This window comes from Melanaphis sacchari, unplaced genomic scaffold (genome assembly GCF_002803265.2).
Source record: "Melanaphis sacchari strain LSU unplaced genomic scaffold, SCAv2.0 Contig132_pilon_pilon, whole genome shotgun sequence".
Lineage (NCBI taxonomy): Eukaryota > Metazoa > Arthropoda > Insecta > Hemiptera > Aphididae > Melanaphis > Melanaphis sacchari.
In genome coordinates, this window is record NW_020270545.1 from 1,356,205 (window position 1) to 1,383,723 (window position 27,519).

The 27,519-nt window shown below is 24.8% G+C and overlaps 1 protein-coding gene across 1 annotated transcript in view; it reads left to right on the forward strand.

Annotated features, from left to right (window-relative positions):
- Positions 1–27,519, forward strand: part of LOC112591371 (hemicentin-1-like) — a 184,078-nt gene that overhangs the window by 96,767 nt on the left and 59,792 nt on the right. The window contains 1 exon segment of the mRNA XM_025335178.1: positions 22,387–22,494. Coding sequence (XP_025190963.1) covers positions 22,387–22,494 — 108 coding nt within the window.

Below are 27,519 nucleotides of genomic sequence, written 5' to 3' on the forward strand. Positions count from 1 at the left end.
TGCGTATTTAGAATCATACACGATTGTGTATACGAACGATAAATATGGGGATCATGTAATTAGAGCAGAAATCCTACAAATTAATTTTGTGCCATTACTGCGGTCAATGCATCGTAGTCTATATTATTCATTACTATGTGTGCTGGTTATTCAAAACACATACAATTATAATACGACACGAGATAGATCGCCAATATGCTTAACCGATTGAAGTTGATTGTGTGTGTGCGTATATACACCTAGTATTTGTTTATGGTATTATCGATGAATATATTGTTATGATATAGTATAGTAACCATCATTCTAGAAAATACGCAAATTCTCCGTAAAGGTTAGTTTTTGTTCCATGAAATTTCACAGTACCTACCCTAAGTCATCTAAAAGATTAAATCACCTACTGGAATATATTTTGAAGTTTCATGATAATCATCATTATAAACTTCATCATAATATCTTTATCTCTACCTTTATAATTATCAGTAATTTTGAAAAAAAGTTGATGTTGTTTTCCCATATAGAAATTGATACCAAAATCAAGTATGTGTATAAATATATGCATAAGTCTTTTAAGAAATTACAAGTGTTTTAAAATTGAATTTCTAAAAAGTTTGTTCGTAAAAAAATAACACTTTTTAAATTCAATAACAACTACATTTGTATCTCCTGTCAAATTAAAAATTTGCTTCGTGAAATCGAATTAAAATGTTTGGGTTGGTGAAAAAATAAAAATTATATAAATATTATATTGTCGGTACACACCAAAAGAAATAAATTATATTGTGAACTTTACATTTTCATTTTTATTTAAACTGTATAAATAATACATGGTTTGGTATAATTTTCGATTTATTTTCCATCCCGTTAAAAATATGAAATATTTATATTCAATACAAAGTTTATAAACTCAAATTTAAAACTTTAAAAATGTATAAAAGAAGAAAATTCTTTTAAACTCAAATAAATACTTTCAATAAAATAGAATATATAGTTTAAATCATGTTATAATCACTTCTATAATAATTAATATTGAACAAAAATATTAATTATATTTGTTATTTTTAAATATTTTTAAATAATTTTAAATATAATAATTGTATCGTGATTAGTAATCACTGATTACAGTACCTAACGTAAACATGTGATCAAACGTTATACGAAATTTCATTATTGTATACATGTTTTTAGTTGATACACGGTGTTATGTTGTATAATAATAGGTTTTCATACGATAGTTTATCTTTGGGAGTTGTTTTTAACAATTTTGGCCTAGTATAACTTACACTTGTTAATGTCGCTACGTAATATGGGCCTGGAAAGGTTTAGCAAGTTTATGTGGTTTTCATTTTGCGAGTCTACCCATAATCCGACCGTAGCAAAATGTGTTCGGAAAGAATACGCGGGTCTACGGGATTACGTGATTAAAGACGGAGGATTCGCTTTCCGGACAATTTAAATTCGTTCCGCGACTCAGATTGTGAAATCCATATTGACCTTCTCAAATGTTGGTTTTTCATTCCCATCCTTGCACATAAGTCAATTTATATAGTGGTTTGAAAAGTTTAAGCTGAAAACTTTAGGGTACCAACTACTCTCGTCTATCGGGATTTAAGTTCTATTTGCACGGCGGTTACTATAGGTGACCATTGAAATCCACCGGGTGTTCAAATCTAAAATAAAATTAAATGTTAGACAAACATTTTACAACATGTTTAGCGACATTATAAACATTTTTAAAAATATTTCGATCATAAACGTAATCTATAAATGGAGTTGTATAAAGAAATCGAATAAGGTATCTAAATGAACCATTTTCAAAGATTTTTATTTTCAAAAACAAAAACCTACAATAGATATTAATTGCCTTAAAAATAAATATTTATAATTGAATAAGTTGAAACATATAAAAATAGTTAAATTATATTAATCGTAAACAATAACTGTTATGGAAATCCTTCTACTCTCATTATTATTATTACTATTATTATTTTAACATCAGAATAAAATAACTCAAGTTAATTAACTGATGTTTTTCTAAAGGCCATGGAAATACTTATATAATATTTATGTTAACAAAAAATCGGCGAGTAGTTTATAAGCCAGTCAATCAATATAAATGTGCCAGAACACATGAAGTCATCAATCTTCATACCATATCGATTACATTATCGGCACCAAGAACTCTCCCGAGAGAAAGAAGTGAAACATTCTCAATTCTTCTTAGACTAAACATATACACACGAACTGTTGTCATTTCTTTAATCCGGATTTATAAGACTTTTCAAATGCGTTGTGTCGTATCGCCGTACCAAAGTGTCGCTAGACTGTGTACCTCCGGTGACGAATAATATTAGTAATTGACTTCGCACGAAAAAAAAAAAATAAAATAATAATAAATAAAACCATCAACATAGAGTGTAACGTGTTTGTTAAAAATACGGGTACAGAAAAAAATCGATACTTGCTATTCGATAAAATTTAAAAACTCGTGGCGTTAATGATAGGCAATAAGAGTCGTTACGACCGCTCAGAGATAGTTTCGTCGCGAATATTATTAAATTAACATTATGTTACCGCGTTCATGGTCACGTACGGACGGGCGCAATCACACGGCCGGGCGAGCAAGTCTTTTAGCCGTCTGTGTGGAATGAAAACGAAGACGTTATAGACATTTACGTTGCCGCGCACACAAACTGAGAATTTCATCGCATTAAAACGAATGGTCCGCACTGAGCATGATTATATAAACGCAACATAATGTGGTGGGTGGTAGACGATTCGAAATTAATGAAATTTGTGAGTTCATATTAGGGCTGTGGTGATGCCGCACAAAGGGCGCGTTGCTTTGGCTAGGGATATGTTGGGCAAAGGCACGCGTCCCCGGCGAAAATTCCTTTAACACGTGTACCCCTTGCTCGAGTATATTACGTGCGCCTGACCTGTGTTTTGCGTAATGGTGAAATGTGCGCGGGTTATTCCCAGGTATGTATGCGTGCATAGGTGGATACCCGGTCGCTCCTCGCCGAGATTAACTCCAGATTATCGGCACTGCACCCTTGCCACGACGACGATGACTACTTTCTTTGTGTTCATCCATCCACCGACGTTTCAGTCTATTCACGAGACTCAGCAGTCGGTTGTCTGATTCGCGTTGGTCTGATCATCGTATCTCACAAAGCTACTTACCACCGCTACCACCAGCTACTACTTCCACCACCACTTGCGGTTACAATCCGCGATTCACGTTTTTCTCACGACCGCCTACGCTATTTTTCACGTAAGCTACTTAATGTATCTACGTCTGTATCTATGCGTTATATAATACTCATAGTTTCAGTTTTTCAATAAAGGTCGCGTTTTCGTGTCTGTTCGAGTAAAACTGTGTTCTCGTATAAGACTGCGCGTCGTCTTGGTTCACATGAAACGAAAAAATAAAATAATAATAAATAACCCTTGGGGGGTGTGATTTAGTAAACTACTCGTAACAATTAATAGACAGGTACTTAATACTGCTATAGCGATTGTACGTTTCTAGTAGTCGAGCACTATTCATTATTTTATTGATGAGTATATTTACAACCATAAACCGTTTAATAAATCAATAATATATAGGAAAATAATTTTGGTTATGAAATTTAATAATATTTTACCCTAAAAAATATTCTTATATTGTACAAACTCAAGCAAATTATTAGAAATCAATAAAAACACGTTATTTTTCTAACGCCGATAAAAAGGTAATTCGCTCAAACGCATTACGATTCTGGTTAGAAAGTTGCTATTTAAAACAATGAACTACAAATAAGTGGAACTTACAATATATTTTTTTCTCATTATTTTTACATCTTTCAATTGATAGACAAATATGATTTGGTTGGAAATTCGAGAATCCGTAGTTTTGTATTTTACTACATTTCAATATAATTCAGCTATATGTTTTAAAATTATAAATTCACCTATTCCACCATAGCACAATGTTATATTTTATATTATTTGTTGAGTTTGAGTTACCATAATGTTTTAAATTATAATAAAATGTGCATTTATTTGTATTATAAAATGATTTCTGTAAATTATGAGTTTATTATATAAATAATTGTTGTTAGCTTTCAAAATTGACACTTTATTTATCACTGTTAATTGCACTTTCAATATTTATTTATTGAACATATAATAAAAACCAACAATAAAAACTCGCATTCAAATTAATCATATTAATTATATTATACTTTACAACAATTTGTATGAAAATTACATTTTTTTTTTTTTTTTTTGATATTCGTATGTCATTTAATTGGTATGATTTTAAAATGTAATATTATAATTAAAATATAAAATTCATAGTTGGTTGTTTATATTATTGTATATTTAACTAAACAATTATTATAAAATTAAAATAGAATGCAATAGAATTAGTTATGAGAAGTAGATTTATGTCTAATTATTTTTATTAATTTTTTTCATGTATAAAAATCTTCATATAATTTCTATTCTATATAATCTATGTATTATTATTATTATTTATTTTTTTTTTGTATTTAAATCAGGAGTTATAACCATTCAATAATAACGCTTTTGATTTTGCTTAGTTTTGAATTCCGTTTTTGCCGTTGGATTAACTATTTGATTTTAACTAGGTCGGTTACTTTTACTTGTCCGTCTGTAAAGATAATTGTATTTAACGCCTGCAGTTTGTTTATGGATTCTATTGAATTTTTAGGTTTCTCGATCTACCTTTTTGTTTTCTCACGCGAACCATTACTTTGTATTAAAATTAAATACACCCACGGTTATATTTATGATGCACAGAAAACATATAGATACTTTCGTAGAATTGTCTACCGAATATAATTAGATAAACGTGAGTAATGCATGTATACTATTTTGACTACGCTCTTTGTCGGCTCACCGGAACTCCACGAGAGAGTAGTACGTTTGAGGTATCTACCCGTGTAGGTACCCATACACTACAATATAATATTTATTATACATAAACACATACATTCGTATTCTGTATTATATACACGGTTTTATTACTATTATTATTTTTTGTGGTTCTAAAACTTTTCGACTTCCAGTTATAAATAACAACATTGTTAAAAGTTTTTGTAACAGCAAGAGTGTATTCTACATTTTAATTGCGTAAATTATGAATATGCGTTCCGAGAGTTTTGACATGTACACGAGGTAGAGGGAACTCTTAAATTCAGATAAATATCACATTCTTGTCACATGCGAACTATTATGCTGTCCGACCAACAAAGTTTAATGGGTATGGAAGGGGCAAAAAAAAAAAAAAAAAAAAACATAAAGGCAAAAAAAAGGAAGCGGACGTACACATATATACCTACGTACGCCGGGCGGTGACCATTAAGCAACTCGAACAACTTTGCTATCGAATGGAAAAGACAAGGGGTTTAAGTGGAAAACGAGTGGGCGTTCCTCTTTTGTTTGCACTAAACGTTCCACTGCACTTAAAACCGTTTCGTGATTGTCCGGTATACGTTATATACCATGATCGGACGCGCGCGGTACATTACACTATCAATGTATACTGTGAGTGCGCGCGCGTGTGCGTATACGTATATAATGCAAACGTATACAAGCATATGTATAATATATTTGTAAAAGTGTACATATTATCGCCCCGTACCCTTGATCCGTGCTAAATAAGTCGTTTCGCACACTTACCCCGTGACGGTCCGAACGTACTACGGTGTGTACGGTCAAGTAGGGGGCGACGACGGTGACGACTATACCGGTCAAACACCCACCAGCATCGTTTCGTATAATATTTACGTCCCGTATAAATGCCCTGCCGGTGTGCGATTCGAACATAGCTTTTGTTATTTTTCCGGTTTTTGAAAACGGCTAACGGTCCTATTGGCCTTTTTTCGTTATTATTATTATTATTTTTTTTTTTTTTTGATTAAAGACTTCAATTGCATAAGTTTTAGTCCACGTCGATTTAATGTGAGAAGAAAAATATATTAATATACATATATATATAATATGTATAAATTATGTTTAGACATGAATATTTACATATTTTAGATAATTTACAATTTATGACTTTGGTTTATACTGTGGGAAAATGTGGTTATTACGACAGTGTTTTCTTCGTTTAGGGTTTGGTGAAGTGTGCGAGGATTATTGAGAATTTTGGGGGTTTTGATGTATTTAGGGCAGTTGATGATTATGTGTTCTATTGTTACAATTTTATTACATGTATCACATACTAGTGCTGATTCGTTTCTGATGAAATTAGCATGTGTTTTATAATGTGTAAGTCATCTGTATTATTATATACTCATAAATGTGTATATGAAACAGTTGTATATCCTCTCGCACCAAGCTTTTGGCCATTTTAAAAAAACTGGGAAAAATCCTCATTCAAAATACTGTTTCCGCATCTATTGCATTTTTAGGATTTTCGAGTAAAATTTTGGACAAAATAATGTGACTTTAGATTTAATAATATGTCATTGCACAAGGAAATCTATGTTTTGCTCGTATGTCGTTTATTGATAGTTGATACATTAAAACTCTCTATATATATATATTTAAATATTTTGATTAAATAATATTATACTCTGTAAACTAATTTATTAACAGAGTAGATTTTATTTTAATATTGGTTTTTAGAATTAATGTTTCTAAATAATAAAATGCTTCGTCAAAAGTTATCATTATATATTTTTGTATCATATAAAGACAATTTTATATATAACTATCTAGGCTTATTTTAAACTATATAGTAACTAATCTATTTAAATAATAATTATATAAAAAAATATATATTACAATTATAATTATAATTTATTATATTATATCCACACGTTGAGGGTAAAAGGAAACATTAATATGAAAGTAAAATAGGAATTATGACTGTCATACTTAGTGCGCACACATGATATCACAACTATGAAAAATGTATTAAGTTATTTCACTTGACAATTTTTTTTGTACACAATATTTTTATAGTGGAAAATTAGAAGGGACGAAAAGTGTACAAAAAAAAAAAAAGGGAAAACGTCCGACAAACAACAGTATTTTCTTAATTTTGACGAATACGAAACTTTTAGTCTGGAAACATTTCACTAGTCTCTTATATTAAGTTTGAAATACGAAAATAAATGTTTTTGAACAAATTTTACGGTTATGTGACTATTGTATAAGTAGCACCAACATGTAATATTCTGTACATTTAATTTTGAAAACAAGTTGTAACATTTTGAAATTGTTATCTCTACATTTTTCTTGAACTATTCTGTACTGTTAGCATACCCAACGTTACTTCTACGCTCCTCAAATTATAATAGATTTTACAGTTATGTCTCGTCGTCACCGCCAGTCAGCGATGAACAATATTTTTGAACTATAATATAGGATAAATAACAAATATTAGTGTTATGTTATCATCCATAATATTAGCAAATCTATTATATGGTTTGAAAACTAGACTCTTATCATAAAATCCAATCACTTTTTTTCTAAATATTTCTGTACTTTTTAAATAAATTTTGAATACAGATATTGTATTTCTTGAAATAATTTCTTTAAAATACAAATTATTACACCAATATTTACTTTTTTTATACACTAAAGTAATCATTCACACTATAATAAAATACTCACCGTTCATTATTATTTTACCTACAATTGCATCAAAAACACTCATCACAAACTTATGGGTTAAGTCTAAAAATAAATAAAACTAAACATTTTTATCTTTAAAAAATAATATTCAATATATTAATATGACTTATGAAATAAGTAAACCAACATCTAATAATAATCAAAACACGATATTTTTCTTTTTCATAAACAGATTTAATTTAACTATTAGTTTGAAAGAAGTAGTCAGTAGATACTATGATTGCAAAGTATAGGTAGTTTTTATATTATTTTATATTTGAAAATGCAATGATATATAAATCTACACGATGTGGTTTTGTCTCATTTCAGTGCTGTCAATTTTTATTTGTGTAGAATTTGTGTACATCAAGGAATTGTGTTCAATGTTGAATAATCAATGTATTATATTACGAACCAAAGAGATAATAATCATCACTATGTAACTATAAGTCTATGAAACTATAATATATTCATTATTCATGCAGAAACATATCGATATTTTGTTATAGTGGTACTGAAGTTTTAGTACAAACTGATACATATTGGTTTTAAGATAACATACATTTTTAATGGCTACACAGTTATGTTCCGAAAAGTTTACTAGAGCTTATGACAAGTCATTATGAATTTAATTATGTCTAGCATTTCTCTGAAATCGCAAAATTATAGGTGAATATTAAATTACTTAGTGCGCAGATTTCACATATTATGTAGAGCTTTTCCTTGCTATACTGTTGTATACTGTTGATTACTGTTGTCTAAACTCTGTCAATTTCCATTTTTAAAATTTAAAAAAACTACATTCCCAAACAAAAATCACGATGGTTGATTAAATAATTAAAATTTCAATCAAAAAGTTTCGCACTTTTTTCAAACTTACGATGTCGAAAATTAAATTTTAAAATTTTAATTAATTATAGTTAGGTGTGTAATCTAACGCCTTGGAATACTTGTAAAACTTCACTTTCAAATTTAAGTTAATACAGCGTATGTATTATGCTCATAGAAGAATTTTAATAAAAATAATTTAAATTACTGTGTCTTAAGAAGTAAGTGACTCGTAATGTTTATAATAATTTTATATGTGTTGCCCTATAAGTCATAGCCTTCTGTTTGCATATAGATGCATATTATGGGCTCGCATTAAATATAAATATACATTTTATTCATTTTTTTTTTTAATTTACAATAAAAATAAATAAATATTATATTTGTAATTAATACATGTTTACTTAATATTATTATTAATATATTATACCTAATTATTAATTTATATTAAAATAAATTTCTAACATAAATTATTTCAGCGTTAAATAAATTGATAAGCAAGCAATTTTTTCTATCTCGGTATTCAATCCATACATTTATTTAAATTCAGCTTGTTATAAAAATATCAACTTACGTAGTTAAAATGTTCTCACTCATAAAAGAAAAATGCTTTGCAATATAATATATTCACTTTATACGTAGAAATAATAATAGTAATATTAGTTATAGTTTTCAATTACAGTATAACACGGTATACCTACATAATAACATCATGTATATATCTAATAGTATTTAATGTTCAAATTATATACTTTCGAATTATACAAATGTTTCAAAGACCGAATAAATAATGATTATTTCATATTTTAAATGTATATTACAAAATAAGGTCAGTTTTATAATACCATCGACAAACATAAAATATAAACGAATTTAGTTCAGACAGGTATGATTATGTATCGTATATTATAATTTCTAGAAACGCCAGGAGATATGATTGAGATTAATTTCTGGAAATTGGTTCATCTTCTCGTGTGTTTTTAATACAGTATAAAAAATGAATCTGGAATCGTAGTACACATCATCTGTTCTCGTTTTATGTTCAATAAATACAGATGAATTTAAGTTAAAAAATTTCATTTTTATTATTTAACATTTGTTTACTTTTTTTTTTTAGTATAATTTATTTAAAGTTTATAGGTTATTTCATTATAATATAGTGTACTTCAGCATAGTATACTTATATATGAAAACATGTCTAACACTTAAATTTTAATATTAAAAATAAAATGCTTTATTATTATTATTATAATATAATATTATAGTTTTAATGATAATGTTTATGAGAATGCTAATCAAAATTGTGATTTGTCTAAACGAAATCTTAATAGATAGTATTTTATTATTCTATATTTTGTCTTTGTGTTGAAAAATAATACACGTTTTCAAAATGTCGGTGGATGTTTGTTTAGATCATGACCTTTAATTTTTACTTAAATACAATAATTTTCTATACACGAGTATGTATAAGAAATGTAATTAATATGTGTATTATATATAAGTCATATGACGTAAAACATTAATATCATGATTTTCGTGTGGGTGTTATTAGATACAAATAATATATTTTTAAGTTACACGCGCTTATAAATTATCGCTGTAGATGAGTATAAATTGATGACTGTTAACTCAGAAATATACTAAGTAATTATGAGTTCTGGAAATGACGAAGACTCTGTTTTTAGCCTTCTGTACCTACATATTATGAAGAATTTTCGTTGTTGTGCTCTATGCCGTAAAGTAAGTAGGTACACTTGTCTTTAACATCCTAGGGAAATTTTCTAGGGAACATGTAAATAATTAATCGACATAAAAATGTTTATTTTATTCCAAAACAATTATGTACATTTAAGATAGTCTTAAAATTTCACAAATTCGAATTACTTGAAACGCAAGAAATAGAGACGTAGTTTTAGCGCACGATGAGATAATATCTGTTTTTTTACAGCAATGACTGAAATTCGGCGTACACATTTCCTAGAAATTAGTATTTTTTTAATATAAAACTTAAAATAAATATCTATAGAAAGATCAAAGTCCTTGTAAGAAAATATAACCTATCACGTATCTAAAAAACTAAAAACTAAAAAAAAAAAAAAAAAAAATGGAATTAAAAATGTATTGATGTAAACGTGGTGTCGCTAATATATTTCGGATGTTGTTCCATTAAAATGTCTCAACACTTAGTCTAGTTAGTACTTAGTAAGTATACTATATGGCTTGCTTTTAATAACCTACTCTGAGCGGATACCACGTATCGTTTAATTTCATATTAAAAATTCCCCTACCGTCATAGGTACCCATATATTATATACGATATAAGTTTTTCAAAAAAAAAAAAAATTCCCATTTACCAACGATTTGCAAAACGAGTGCGAAAAACTCTCGTCGTCAGCTGGCACACAATTATTCGAGGACAAAAAAAAAATCCACCACAAAAGGCGTACATCGTGCACAGTCCGATCGCTCCGTCTGCAGCGGCGAGCGTTGTGGCGACAACCATATAAACGCTCTCACGCCTTCGAGAGGCTGATACGATGTTTCGCATTTGATGTTAGCGTATACACCCGTGTCACGCGTGTATGCCATAATATATATATATATATATATATATATGTGTGTGTGTGTGTACATCTATAGACGGCGGTGGTGCGCGTTCCAAAGCTGCAGCAGTCGTTTTAATATTTAAAAAAAATTTATAAAATGTGAGAGATATAAAACGTATAATAATAACAATATGATATGTATATTATAGTGAGGGATAGGGGAAAAAAATATATACGAGCTCTGACCGACCTGAAAACGCCGCCGGTCGTCGTTTCGTTCGCAACGTTTGTATATATATATATATATACGTATATGCGTACCTGCGTGCGTGTGTGTGTGTACACGTGTATATATATATATATAGGTCTGTAGTAATAATAGTTATAATATTATAAAAGCTTGGGGATTTCGATTCTGGCGGAACGTGTAACGCGTGCTTTTGTCGAACAAACTGCAGCAACGCCGTGTGCGCATATAATATTATAATTTATATGGTGCCGTGCATGTGTGTAGGTATATCCCGCACACGTTCGGTGTGTTATAATAACATAAATATCGTTAAATTTTAATATCCACACGTGAGCACTGTTTTTTTTTTTTTTTTTATTTTTGGCCATATTACACATACCTGCATTATGATGTGTTATAATAATATTATGCGCGCGCGACGCAACGAATCGATCGGTTCCGAAGCGGCTCGGGCGAAGGTGCACGTCGTACAATAAATACGGACGGGGAATTTTACGGGATACGATTTTTACCACTGCGGTCTGGCGACAGCCTCGTCCGGTCGATAGAGTTGTAAAAAAAATTTGGGCGTTACGACATTCGATTATTTATTTTTCTATTTTGTAAATGGGTATTTCAACGGTTTTTAAACACTTTTATTTTACTGCCTACCTACGGAATATTCTTTTTTTTCAAATACTTCCGCTTGATTCCTTAACTTTCAAATTTGTTAGCTTTTATTATTTATAACCCTCGTTAAATAAAAATACGCTTTTCCGCCGTCATGCCTTTTAAAAATAAACCGTTTACCGATTAAATGTTATACACACACATATAGATATTAATGATATTATATATTTATGGATTATTACCAAGTTAATAACGATTTATCGTAGGTCTATTTCGGTTTATTTTAAACTATATTATAGTAAGTCTATATATAAATATATATATATTATTATTTAAAATTATGTGGTTTCTATAAAATGTAAATATATTGAGTGATTTCATTTATGTATATTTAAAGGCAATAAACACATTTTAATTAAAATTAATTATTTAAAAACTAGATTTAATTTTTTTTTTTTTTCATTTCAATATTAAGTATATTTCTAAAACTCAAATACTTTATCTTAAATAGTGTCTGGATGATATTTTAAATACTACGTCTAAAAAGTATTTTTTACAACACAGCCAACCGTTTAATTTACTCTGCGTGTAGGTAGACATAATACGCATAACACTGATATGTTGGTTGATATTGCATTACGTGTTAAATAACATTTAAAGGGTAACGCATATTAACATCATCGATTTATAAAATATATTGTTATTGTGGTTTTTAATCCATCGGTATTTTTATCCTTCTCAAAATTAAATTACCGCTATTACGCGCCCACGGATTCTTTATGCGCAAGTAATATCAATTTTATTCACTATACGCCACCAATGATGGTTATGGCAGAAACGATGATGATGATGATGATGATGATGATGATGATGATGATGATGATGATAATAATAATAAAATATAATAACTGCAAGTTATCACTAAATAGTTAATAACAATATTGAAGGATATTGTTATTATGCCATTAATCCCCCTTACTCATTGAATATTATTATAAAATGATTCGTCGGATTTCCAATTGTTAACAGTTTAATGTTCTATTAGGTTTACGTTTTGTTGTGTGAATATTTCAGTTTTTTGATTTCTATATCGTTGTTGTATTGCATTTACGTGAAATATACATTTTGAATAATATAAGTACCTACGTAAATACAACAATCGGCTGGTAATTAATTATTTTTATTCGAGTTAACATAAACAATGTCTAAAATCCCCATCTGAATAAACTTACCTGGAACACGCCGTAAGGATTAAGGATTGAGACTCATACCCGATAAATGTTTCATTCGAACAGACAAGGATTATACATAAAATTACGAGCATAGTCTCATTTGCATTAATTTTGAATTCGATTTTGTTTGAATCCTTTTAATGAATTTCATGCCCTTAAAAAACATTTTACGTCAAATATTTACACGTCTTTATTTGATAAATTATTTATTAATAAGAATGTAAAAGGTATACTTATCTTATAAATTATGAATTAAAACATAATATTATTTTATATTACTCTGATATTGTCTCGATTTTAAAGGGTTTTAAGCTTATTATTTTGAAGTAACTTTTTGTCTACGTTTGAAAATTTTGAAGTGATATGCGCATTTGAATTTATTCGTGTTATTAACCTTAAACATTTCACGTAATTCAATAAGTATCTACAACGTCAAAGGTGAAGAAAGAATTAGAAAACCAATATTAAATTACAACACCTATACATGAAAAGAACCGTATACTCAATAATTCAAAACCATTATTTTTTTGTTTTACAATTACATCAAAAAATTGATCTTAATTTCGTTGTAAATCTAGGTTAAATAATTAAGAATAAAAAACATGAAATACTGTCATATTTTTTGACTGGGGACTATATAATTCAATCTCTAATAATAAATTAAGTCAGACAAAAATTAGTTTATTGAAAAAGATATAATATTCAACTTATAGTTTTTCAATAATGGAACACAACATTGATGAAACTATTTTTTATGCATATGTATAAAATGATTAAAAATGTGTTTTACAACAATTTTTTCACATAAATATTCATAGCAAAGAAAGATATTTAATACGAAAGTTTTTTTATTTGGAAATATCTAAAATGATTAAAAAAAATTTACATTTTTTTATAATAATTAAAGGTGGGGGTCGGGATCAACTTAAAAAACTCAAATCAAAAACTATACGTTTTAAAAATCTTTAAATGAAATATTATTTTTGTAGTGTTTTGGTACATACAAATCTAAAGTCCAATGAGTAAATTAATATTTATAAGTTATAACTTTAAATAATTTATAGTTAGATGAGCGAGTTTACCCTCTAAAAATTTTGGTCTATTAGTCCTCTCATATAAATAACTATAACCTATGAACTACCTACCCGTCTAAATTCAAATTTGTATATCTCTAAACACTCAAAAACGAAAATTCTTCACGTTATAATTTCAAGTCAATTATAGATTCACATTTGAATTTCTTAAATTGGTCTCCAAACCCTTTCTAAAATGTTGTAAAAATATGAAAAATATTATTTTATATTAAATTTTTGTATTGAATATTTTTTCTCTTTTATGTATATCTTATACTTATTTTATGAAATAATTATTACATACATTTTGAATCATTGAATATATACTATTGTGAAAAATATGAAATTACAAAATTAAGCCGATACTTACCATAATAATGAAATCTTACTATATGCTAATAATAACTACCTAGCTAAATTGAATTATTTATCTCAGGGTGATAAATTTACAGTCATAGTGTTGCAGATTGAATACATAAAAATATACATTATACATATATCAGGTGGATATATTTTATCTTCAATCATAGAAACCTTTTTATAAGTAACAAATTAAAGAGCAATATCGCGATTTTGTTAGAAAATCAATGACGTGAAACTATGAGTAACTAATTACATAGTCCATATTATAATATATTATAGACTTTGAACGTAAAATAAAATAAACCTTACTTAACTATATTAAGTAAACATTTAATCAAATATATAATATCCATTATTAGTTTTTACAAAGTTTGTAACATTATACACATCCGTAAGGTAACACATTTAATACGCTGAAGATTTATTGTGAGGGAGTCATATTAAAGGGCGTTAGCTCATTTTAGTTAGTTTTGGGAATAATGTCCATTATGAACATGGGAAATTATTTATTATATATTTAAGCTTTCGAATATAAATTACTTTTTTCATTAATATAAAGTTATTTTCATAGTTAATTTAATGTTATTACTATGTCAATAAGTAAAATATTTGTGTTTTCGGGTAATATATAGATACCTACATTTTAATTTTATACAAATAATTATGTATTTATATTTAAGAAATAAATATTTATTTCTCGTTTATATAGTATGCAACAGAATACATATTTTCTGTGTTATTTATATTTGTACATATAACATACCTAACTAATAACTTGTTTACGATTCAAAACTAATATACACATTTTGGTGAGGTAAAACAACAGAATCACAGACTTAAATTTATGTTTTTTTATGATAAAATATTTTAAATTTCTATTTCAAATTATTATGAATAACTATTACTTTGAATAGTTCTTAAATCTTACCTCCAGATTCTTAAATGTAACTATTTTTACGTAAATACATTAAACTTTTATAGTTGTAGCTGCTTTATTCTCAGTGGGAAATGCATGTGAAATGTTCCAAGAAATAAAAAAAAATATTATATATATATATATAAATACAGATATTCTTATATTTATGTTTTTAAATAATAATAGTATTCAAACAAATTCAAAATATATTTTTTCATTTTTGTATGTGTTTGTGACTTTATGAAACATTATTTTTTTTTATTCGAGAATTTTCAATGATCATTATGTTAAAAATATGTTAATTTAAGAATATCCGGACTGTATACTTAAGACATAACTTAGAAAGCTCATTTTCTGTTGCAATATTAAAGTCTACAATTATTATGAGTATTTTATGTTTCATTAGTAGGTTTATAATGCTGTACGTAACGTGTTTTGTATACGGTCAACAGCTTTAAGAAAATATGAATATTTTCAAAAATCTTTCTAAAAATAATATCAATAATAATTGTTATAAAAATATTTAAAAAGTTATATAATATTAAAAAACACATAATATACAATTCTCTACTGTCTTTTGTTTTTTTTTTTTGTTTTTAAATATTAAAATTACTTAAAATAAATATGAATAAAATCTGAATTTATACGTCCGCCGTATACCAAAATTAAAACGTACATATAATATTATATATATTTTTATTTATTATATACACACAAACGACCTTTATATTTAATCGGAGGAGAGACAAACATCAAAACGTGATTATTACTAAAGCCGATTGTCGATTTTGGCCAATTTACATTTTAAATGTCAACATGAATGTCATCAAACCGTGAAACAAATTTCAAAAGTAAAATGGTACGGTTTACTGCTGAAATAAAAGTAATTTATATAGTCAATGGCCCAAATCGCTCAAACAGTTTTCATTAATAATAATAAATTTAAAAAAAAAAATGAAATTATTGTAAAATAGATTATTTTTTTTTACCAAAAATAAATAAATACATATTTATACAATAATCTACTTAAGCCACGAGCCTACGCATATCATTTAAATAAGTATTATTCCGTAGTTAGGTAACAAAATTAATTTACTAATTTTTTTCATGGTGTTTAAATATTTTTACTGTAATTAGTAAGTGATTGAAGAATAAAAATCAACTAAAAATTTATATGATAGGTATTCAATAAACTTCAAGTTATCATAACTTATTCTTACCTATAAACTTACTGATTTTTAGTTATATCATGTACTATCATAGGTTTCTGTATTTTATAATTATTTAAGTTTCAAGAGAGTGATTTAAGTCTTAAAGCTTATGAAAATCAAAGGAACGTCAATAAAACACATTTGTAGCTTTCATTAAATACGAATTACATTTAAAAGGATAATATTAAGGTAAATGTTAAGCTCTAAAAACTTTTATCGTCTTTCAAATAGTAATATATGACATTTATTATGTTATTATGTTCTTAAATATTATTAGAGCAAGATGGTATTCTTTTTTTTAATATATAATATAATATGAACATTTTACTTGTTGAAAGTTAAACGATTTTACTGGATACAAATCTTGGTTCTGGGATTGCAAATGTCAGAATTTGACGATGATGAAACAGACACATTAACAAAACTTATTTCATTTGATAGTAATTTAAACTTTCTTATTTCTCGAACACAAAATACATGTTTTATTTGTTTAGATTTCTCCATTTTCTTTACTTCACGTTTTCGACTAAATAGAAAAAAAGAAAAGAGAGAATTATTTTTAACTCATACGGTTCTTTTGAAAACATGTATGTAGCAAAAGACGTATTTAATAAATTTGTTTTAGTAAATTTATAATACATTTACAGTTTTTGAAAAATGTATAGTAACAAGCAATTATTAACATGTTATTTGTTTTTAACATTTTCACATATAATAAGCAAAATATAAAGTCAAAACTCGGTGTTCACACATTTTATTTTTATTTTTTCGTATTACAATTTTTACCAGCTATTTTTTGAAATTTATAAAATTATCAATATTATATTTCATTTAGATTTCCTTTCATAACGATAAATTGTGTGTGGCGTACATATATATATGTATGTCTTATTATGTATTTATATTGTAACTTGAGTAGGTAAAGGTCTGGAAATATATTTATACATATATATTTTATAATGTATATATAATATATATTTCATACATTAAGTTTTAAATTAATATTATTCATTAGACTTGGATAATTTAGTTTATTAATTAAATAACAATAAAACCATACACTTATAAATGTATGTGTTTTAACTTTTAATGTAAATAAAAATTGATATTTTATTAATCATTTATTTAACTGTGAATTATTATGAGTAATAATAAACATACGATCGTAAAATATGTAATTATAATTGTATTAAATATTTAATTCTTGCTAATGTACAATTTTTTTACGATTTCAGTTTAAAAACAAATAACAATAATGGATAATTTACTTTATCAACGCGTATTATATAAGAATAAGATCAATATTAAAATAATTATAAAAAGGAAACAATTTAATAAGCGTAATTTAGCTTTTTTTCAGGAAATTCATATTTGTTAAAAATTAAATAGAAGATACTAAAGCAAAAAAAAATTACATTGAGTGGTAGGATTCGGTGGACTTGAGATATGAATACAAAATAATAATAATAATAATAAAACAGTTACTAGCTGATGGAATACGAAATAGATAGATGATTTCCTTTTTGTAACTATTATTATTATGTTAAATCAAATAATATTTTTGTTAAATATTGTTACGTCATAATATGAAAAATTCCTCTTATTCAACTTAGAACAATGTTCGCCCAACGTATACAAAAATAACCAACTATAATATATTCTGTAAATAATTTTGAAACACAACGCAATGCCACTGTTAGTAAACGTTATAAAAGAAAACAAATCATCATCATAATAATCATATAATCTTTGTACATTAAACGAGTTGTAGAATTATAAATCACTATATTATACCCTGAATTTAGAGCACAGATTTTTATGCACTAAAAAGTATCAAAATATGCCATATGATACGCAGTAAAAATCATAAAAATATGCAACAAATATGCATGCAAACTTTTTTTATTTATATAAAATTCATAAATTCAACAACTTACAATAATTAATTACTTAAATAAATTAAGTATATAAAAAAATTTCGTTTTAATATGTAACATATTTCAAGTTTTATAAAAATATATAGAAATATACAAATAAATTTCACCATTAGATTCAAATTATTTTGATTCGTGAAGATAACTAAAAAAAATCTAAAAAAGTGAAAAAAAAAATAATAAGCGATTGCATATAAATCCGTGCTCTGGTTATTATTTAATGCCAATAAAACTATTTTTAATATTTCTACTAGACAAAATGTTATCTTACACATTTTTTTTTTTTTTAACTTTTACTTTAATATGCAATACATTTCGAATTTTTCAAAAATATGCAGAAATATGTAAAATAAAAAAAAAAAATAGTTATTGGATTCAAATTGTTATGATTCGCGAAGATAACTAAAAAAAAAAGATTAAAAAAGTAAAAGGGGAAAAATATGCAATTGCAGGAAATCCACGCTCTAAATTTATAATAATTTAAACAATTCGTAATTTTTTAAGTAATATGATAAATTATAATATAAAATTATTAACAATGTTATATACTATTTGCGCAAACTTTGTAATTGCCATAATCTGCTTTCTACTTGAAAAGTCATGTCTACCGTTTTTAAATATACTAATATTTCATTATTATTGTTTTTATTAATGTTATTGATAAATGTAATTAACTTAAATATTCAATTCGTATTTAAAAAAAAAATGTTTTTAAATAGGTTTTAAGAAATATATGTTTTTTTATTAAAAATAAATTATATTGACTTTTTACATAAATCATTTAAAGTATTCATATTTTAAAACCACAAATATTAACCATGGAATTATAAAAACAAAAACGCTACTGTTCTAATATTATATTAATAGGGTCGACTATAAAAATTATAATTATATCAATTAATTTATTGATTAGGTTTATGGTAATACCTGTAATATATCATTCAATAGTTTATTATTTTTTAAATTATTTATTATTATACGTTATATGAAATAATATTAATAGATATCTTACGGCGTTAATAATAATGTAATAGTAAATACAACTGATTATGCACATAGTATACAGAGTATCACTCCACTATCATAATAATATGAATAGTAGTCAAAACATAATTATTATTATTAATATAGCCTAACATTTAAGTCTTAAATTTTATATTATAGATATTATCTTTATGTATGACATAGAAAATGTTTTTAAAATATTATTCAATGTTTAATAATTATTATTGCCATGACGACCAATAAATTAATACTTAATAATCAAAATTAAAAAAAGAAAGAATAGACATTAATTTGAGTATTTTTCGTTATCGAGTAGGTAGTGTAATGTAAATCACGTATTAAATTATAATTGAATGATAAAAATTATATTCTAAGTGATGAAAAAATAAATTTTTGGTAACCGATTTTAGAACTTTAACAAATCTTCGTGTTAAATTTTAGTTTTCCCGACTATTTTAATATAGGTACTAAGGATATATATAATATACTACTTAGGATGTGACATTTTTACTTTCCATAAGTACCAACTATCTCCATTTTACTACAAAAAACCTTTATTAATGTCAATGATTAAAGAAGTTTTCCACCTAAAAATTTGTTTAGACACAAAAATAAAGAAAAAAAAAATAAAAATATACACATTATTAAAAAAATAGATATGAGTATTAAAAAACAAAATTTATTTTAAGTAAAACATTTAAAATTATAATATCTATGTGATTTTTTGAGTGTATTTAACAATTGATGAAGTTAGTTTATTTCAGATATACACAATAATGTATATTATATTATTGTGATATTGTATTTTATTCATTAATTATTATTATAGTAAAATCATAAAATACATATTACAATAAATAAGAATTATTAAATTATTGTTTATAATCATGATTAATTAATTATGTTTTATGTTGTTTTTTTTTTTTAATAAAGTTAAGTATCCACCTATCTAGATATATAATATTTTGTATAATAATTTGTTGACCTAAATGTATCATAAGAACTGTTTTTCACGCTTTTGTTCGTATTAATTATTATAAATGATTGGAATGAATCTGGGTGATTTTGTATTTTTTTTTCCATTTTAAACTAAAAAAAATGTATAAACCTGACCGGAAGCACCACATTTTTTTTCAAATCAAATAGTATTTATTTCAAAACACCGGAAATGGTTAAATAATACACATAGTATAACTTTACCATGATTTCAACCAGGATTAAATAGAATTAAAATACTGAAACTCGTCTAATGGAAACTTAAAAAAGTTTTCAATTTTATCGGTTTAATACCTATATGTCTATGTTATTGTTAATAAAATCGATTAATCAAATAAATATTACATTGGCTGTCGTAAATTTCCTGTTAATAAATTGTAATCGAAACTACCATCATCCATAAAATATTCTTTACCAAACTACTGATTATGTTTGACTGAAATTTTTAAGTTGTTATAGCAGTGCAGATCATAAAATTATATTATTTGAGAATAAACAAAAAAACGATTTACTGTATATACGATATACCTTTTGTTAATTCCAGTGATAACAACATTGACAACTTAAAACTTTAGAAGGATTATAAAGTTACACTTTTAACTATTAGGTATGAATGTTAAACAATTTAAGAATTTATGATTACTAAGTAATGACAACATTATATCATTAAATGCTTATCAAGTATTAACGTATCTTTAGTTTTTTCAATTCCTTTTTACAATTTATAAAAAACTTTATATTAAAATGTGTAAACCTTTTTACCGAACAAAAAAATCGATACCTATATGAAATAAAAACTGAAAATAATCAAAGACAATTAAACTTTTTGGTAAATAAAGTTAAAAACCAATTTTATGTTCATAATTTTATTTTATTAACATTTTAACAAATGTATTTTGTTTCCGATTATTTAAAAAAATTATGGAGAATTTTCAATATTGGCTTCTTTAAATTACCGACTAGAATATTAGAAACAATTTTTTACTATCAAAAACCTTTGTGGAAGTTTTTCTACTGGAAAATTTTGTTCAAAAACAAAAAAAAAAATAATATTATTAAATAATCAATATATTTATTGCTTTTCCTTGAATCTAAAATGCAATACCAATTACTGAAAAAAATCACTAAAATGTCAAAATTAAAAATAATGTATCTAGTTTCTGATTTATTAAATAGGTTTAACAAATTGTTTAGTTTTTGTTTTTTTTTTCAAAATAATTTATTTAGAATTTTTTTTTTAATTTATTTTTTTAACCAATATTTCTTACATGTTTTGTAAAAGATATAAATATCGAATATTGGGTCAATTGATAGTATTTTGTGTTAATTGAGCATAGACTTAGTAGATTAGAGTAATATTGAAATTAAATGATTCTCATTTTAAGAAACAATATAATAATTCCATTGATATCATTTTAGAAAATCAATGTTTTTTGTTACTCTTGCAAAATTATTGATAATATATGTATATTTAAGTTTTGAATTATTGATATTTTTTTATTTGTTATTTCTCAACCTATTTAACATATAAATAAATGTATTTATATTTCAGAGTTTTCATTTAAAATAACAGAATATTATGGTTGTTATAACACACATCCAATATTAACAACTTAGAGTAGTTTTAGGGTAGTGTCACGTGTGCATTAATGTATCACTGCTTATAATGTAGATACATGTTATTATACCTTGTTTAACACAGTTATTGTCGTTTGGTTTTATCAATGATTATATATTTTACGTGTCATATACTTTTATATAATATTAATTGTACATATTGTTCCACAGTACCTCCGCAGAAACCAGTCATCTTGAGCGAATATCATGAGGAGATAGAACACACAGGACCGTTTTACGAGGGCGACCGGGTGAAATTGACGTGCATGGTATCCGGAGGTAATATAATTTTTTCATCACTTTTTTAATATTTTGTATAATACAACAATAATATTATACAATTTCTTGTGACACTGAATATTATTTTTTAGTCCACCAAAAAAAAAAAAAAAAAAAACCCTACTACTTACACAAATATTATAAACTAATATTTATCTGTTTATTATGTTTGATTAACTACTATTATTTTAAGTAAATATTATATGCAGAAGTTAAGGAACTACAATAGGTTCGTACACACATGACGAAAAACCTAGCACCATTTTTTGATGTACAGTCGTTATGTACTACCTATATTAATTGTTTAAAATGAAACTTCACAACATCAGTTAAATAATTATAAACACTAAAATACTAGACGTTTATATTATGTTAACATATGGTACAATAAATTAATTAAAAAAAAAAAATAATAATAATAATAAATAATGTAACATAAATACAATATAAACGGATAATTAAATTTCTCCTCTCTGTTTAATGTGTATTGCTAAATTTTAAACAATCGACAATGTAAATTTGTGACATATGATTTATAGGTATTAGACAAAACTCATTCAAAAATTACGATTATCATAGTTGGGAGTAATTTTTTTAATTTATACAGTTCATCACGGATAATTATAATTATGACCGTGATGACATTATAGAATTTTCTAGTACCACATAATACAGTATTCAAATCTCTCACTGATATAAATTAGGTACATAACAAATAAAATATTATTATATACGATCATATTATTATGTAAAAAGGGTAGTTTTTCGCAACATATAAGGTAAGTTAAGATTATTACGTATTCATTACATACTACAGCTAGTCACATAAACTTTAAAATGTGTAACTTAAAGTTGGATTAATATTTGTTAAAAGTTTTATCATTTATAACGTATGTCAGGAAAAGTGCGAAGAAGCATAAAATTTGTATATTTTATAATATACGATCTTGTCAAAAACTTATAGAGTCGAGTTACTTTGTTATAAATGGTTAATCACTACAAAAAAATACATTCAAGATAAAAATAGGATACAATGTTCAATGAAAAGAATTTAGATTAAATTGAGCAGTATATATTATATCGTATAAGGTGTGCTACTATATTAAGTATTACACTGTTCACAGTTTTAAATTATTTAACATTATTTCCAAGTACCTAACTATGAACTATGGCATCAAAAAAAAAAAAAAAAAAAAAAAATGTAATTTTTACAAATAAAGAAATCCGTGTTCTCTGCCCCTCTTAAAAAAAGAATATTTTAAAATTTTAAATGAATTTAGAGTATAATTATAAAACAATTGATATACAAATCCAAATTATCAACTGCAAAACTCATATAAAAATCAAGTATTGAAAATGTGTTATATTAAACTCTTTAACCTAACTGTTCAAAATTAAAACTACGAATAGCAGCTTATTAAAAATAAGAATTTTGTTTCCTCAACTTTTTTTCCGAATATATTAGCTATTGGTGCAACACCATTCTTTCACTTTCATGTTCTTGATAAATACAATAAATCATTTAATATTTAGTTTGTATTCGTAATTTATTATGTTATAAAAAGTGAAAAAATAACTTTTTAATTCTTAAATTTTACTGAAACCGTAAATGTTAAAATAAGAAGTTATTGTACAATTTTTTTTTCAATTTCAAATGAATTTTTTTCTTAATTATTTTTTTTATATTAAGATATGTGTAAATATAATCAGTGAAAATTGTTAAACAATAAAATTGTAAGTCAAAACAACAACTTTTTGAACACCTATCGGTTGTAAATATCATAAACAAAAATGAAAGAAGAAATAAATATATATAAACACAGGAAATGTATCTGATAAATGGATGTTGAATAATTCATTGTAAAATAGATCAAAAACTAAATTATGGTCAAGTCTATAATAATTTAGATATATATTTCCAATATAAAAACTAAAAATGATAGGTTGTTTTATGTTAAAAAAAAAAAAAAAATCATCAGTAGCTAATAAGAAATAAAATGTTCAAAGGTTTTTCTATTATAAATAAAATATGTGTTAGTATTTAAAAAATTTATTTATAAAATATTGTTATGTAATATATATACACAATAAGCAAATAAAAATTTACTAAACATAAAAATTGAATATTCTTAGTTTAAAATGTCAATAATTCATTACAATTATAATTACTGTTATAAAATAAGCATTAAATGATTTTCTCAATTGGCGATGAACCTATATTTTGTTAAGTGACTTGTTTGAAATTAAACTTTTATTAACTTTGATGAACATCTAAATCATTAAAAGCCTTCTGTTTGCTATGGGTGAGAAATTTATGAAGTATGTTTTGATTCAAAAAAGGAACAAACAAAAAATATATATACAATATTTTAAATAATTTAAACACAATGAAAAAATATTTTCAAAAATACAAACATTTATCTAGAAAACAACTTAAATAATAAAAAAAAAAAAAACAATAATTGCATTTATCGTACTGCTAAATAAAGAAAATATAAATAATAACTTAAATTGTGTTAATAAAATACATCAAAATGAAGAAAAAAAAATAATCAAAAACCACAATCCAATTGTTCCCGCATTTGAAATTTAAAGCGAATCGAGGGAGCTATTTGGTTTACAATGGTTTTTTCCTTTTTTTTTTCAAAAACAATTTTTAGGATAGTAAAAGTGTTGCATGTAACCTTATCAATTGATTGGGAATTGAACAAAGCTCGTATTTTATAAAGGTCAAATTTCTTAGTAGTTTAAAAAACTCATTGGAAAAACTGCAAAGAGCATAATATATGTATATATCGTACCCATTTTTAATAAAATTTCGTCTACATTTAAGTCAACCAATCTCCGTTCAGAATCAATTTTAAAATGCGATAATTTATTATTATTTTTAAATTTAAAGTAAAAATATACTTTAAACTGGATTGGGTTGAAGTGAGTACTAAGAAAATAATCGTTTAACATCTTATGCCTGAAATCGGTATTGTATACTATTCACTTCTATAATTATGAATTAAATTCGAGATTCAAACTATTTATGTTATATTGTTACTTGTTAACATGAGCAATTAAACTGAAACAAATATGAAATAATAATTTGTAATGGTAGTAGATAAGAGTTATAGTTCATAAATTGTAATTATATTCAGATTTATGGTTTTCATTGAATAACATTAATGGTTGTATAGTCAAAGACGAAATGTATTACCTTAATCTTGTAACATTTAGTCCAAAATTATCTATTAGACATTAATTTGCGTTTTCCAATTGTAATTAGGCTTGTGAAGGTAAGAGTATACAAATAATATGTTTATTGTATAACTGAGTATATTATGATAAACTTTTTTACAATGTCATAATATTTTATATGGTTAAGAAATATATTTTATTCAACAATACACATAATAAAAATAATAAAATAAAATTTAACTAATGGTTGTACTCATTTTTAATCCACATTTATCCAGATTAAAAATTATATAGTTGACTTTTTTTCTAAAGTAATCTGAAATCAACAATAATTGATATTATTTATTAATTCATATTAATTTTGACTAAATAAATTAGCAATATATTAATGAAAATATTGTACTTATACATTGAAAATGCTACATTAAATTCTAAAGATGAATTTTCAAACTCAATAAAATGAAAATTTATTTATTAGCAACTATATTAAGTTTAACTTTATAAGTTTGTTTTAACAGAGAGACCCTAAAATATAAAAATGATCTAAATTTGTGTACTTAGTAATAGCTTATATTTTCATGAACCAATGGGTAAAGGTTATACCATCCGTGTTAATTTAAATACAGTCTTAACATAGTATATAAAGAGTGTGAACTTGAATAATTATAATTATTAAAAAATAAAATAAATGTCTACAGTAAAAGTAATATATATATATATTTCATTAAAAATAAAATAAAAAATAAAATTGATGATAGTTCATATTTATATAAGTGTTGTTCAATCTAAAATTAAAATTAAAAATAAAATACAAACGTAAAAAATAAACAAACAAGATTGAAAAGTTCCAATCTTCATAAAGTGTTTACAAATTGTAAGAATTAAAATATATTTATTTATTTACAAATTGAAATTGTTTTATTCTTGAATATGCATGCAATTCAAGTAGATCATTTTTAAAATAATAAAATAGAATAAAAATTAATTTTACAAACTCATAACATTTATTTTCATATTAAAACTATAAATTTACTTACTATTACGTGAAACAAAAATGTAAGTACACAAATTATTATAAATGTATTTTGAAACGTCCGAATGAGATAAGTGGATAAGTGCTCATAAAACGTATAATGCATAATAATTTATGTTTAATTAAAAAATATAATATTATAGACTGTACTTTTTGAAACTAAAAAAAAAAAAAAAAAAATTAAAATTATATAACATTTTGAATTCTTAAACAAAGTAAAATGTTGAGTAATAAAATTAAGTTAAAATATGAATGTAATTTTAGAAAAGGTAGTTTTTGACCTATATTATTTTATTTTTATTTGTAATATCATTGAGTATATATAGTACTATATATTATATAATATATACTATATATACTCAATGGTAATATATACAACTTATTAATAGTATTTTAGTTTTGTTTTAATTTTAATGATTTAATTAAAATCTATTATAAATTTTTAAATATTATTTATTTTAATGTATCAAAAAACTAAAAAGTAATAACTTAATATGTTAAAACATTTTAATCGCAATTTTATACATGAATTAATGATTTATTATTTAAATATTTAAATCAAAATATAATATATTTCATGTTATTCTTAAAAAAGATTTACTCTAAATATTATTTAAAAAAAGTACAAACGTGCATTTAAAATAACAACAATAATGTGCTATTTATTAATTATTTTCATAAAAATCTGCAAACTCATTAATACTTGACGAGTTAAGTTAGATTCAAAACGCTTAAAAATTTAGTATATTATACTTAACTTATTAATTTTTTTTCATAATTATACATAAAAATTATTTAGGTTCTTA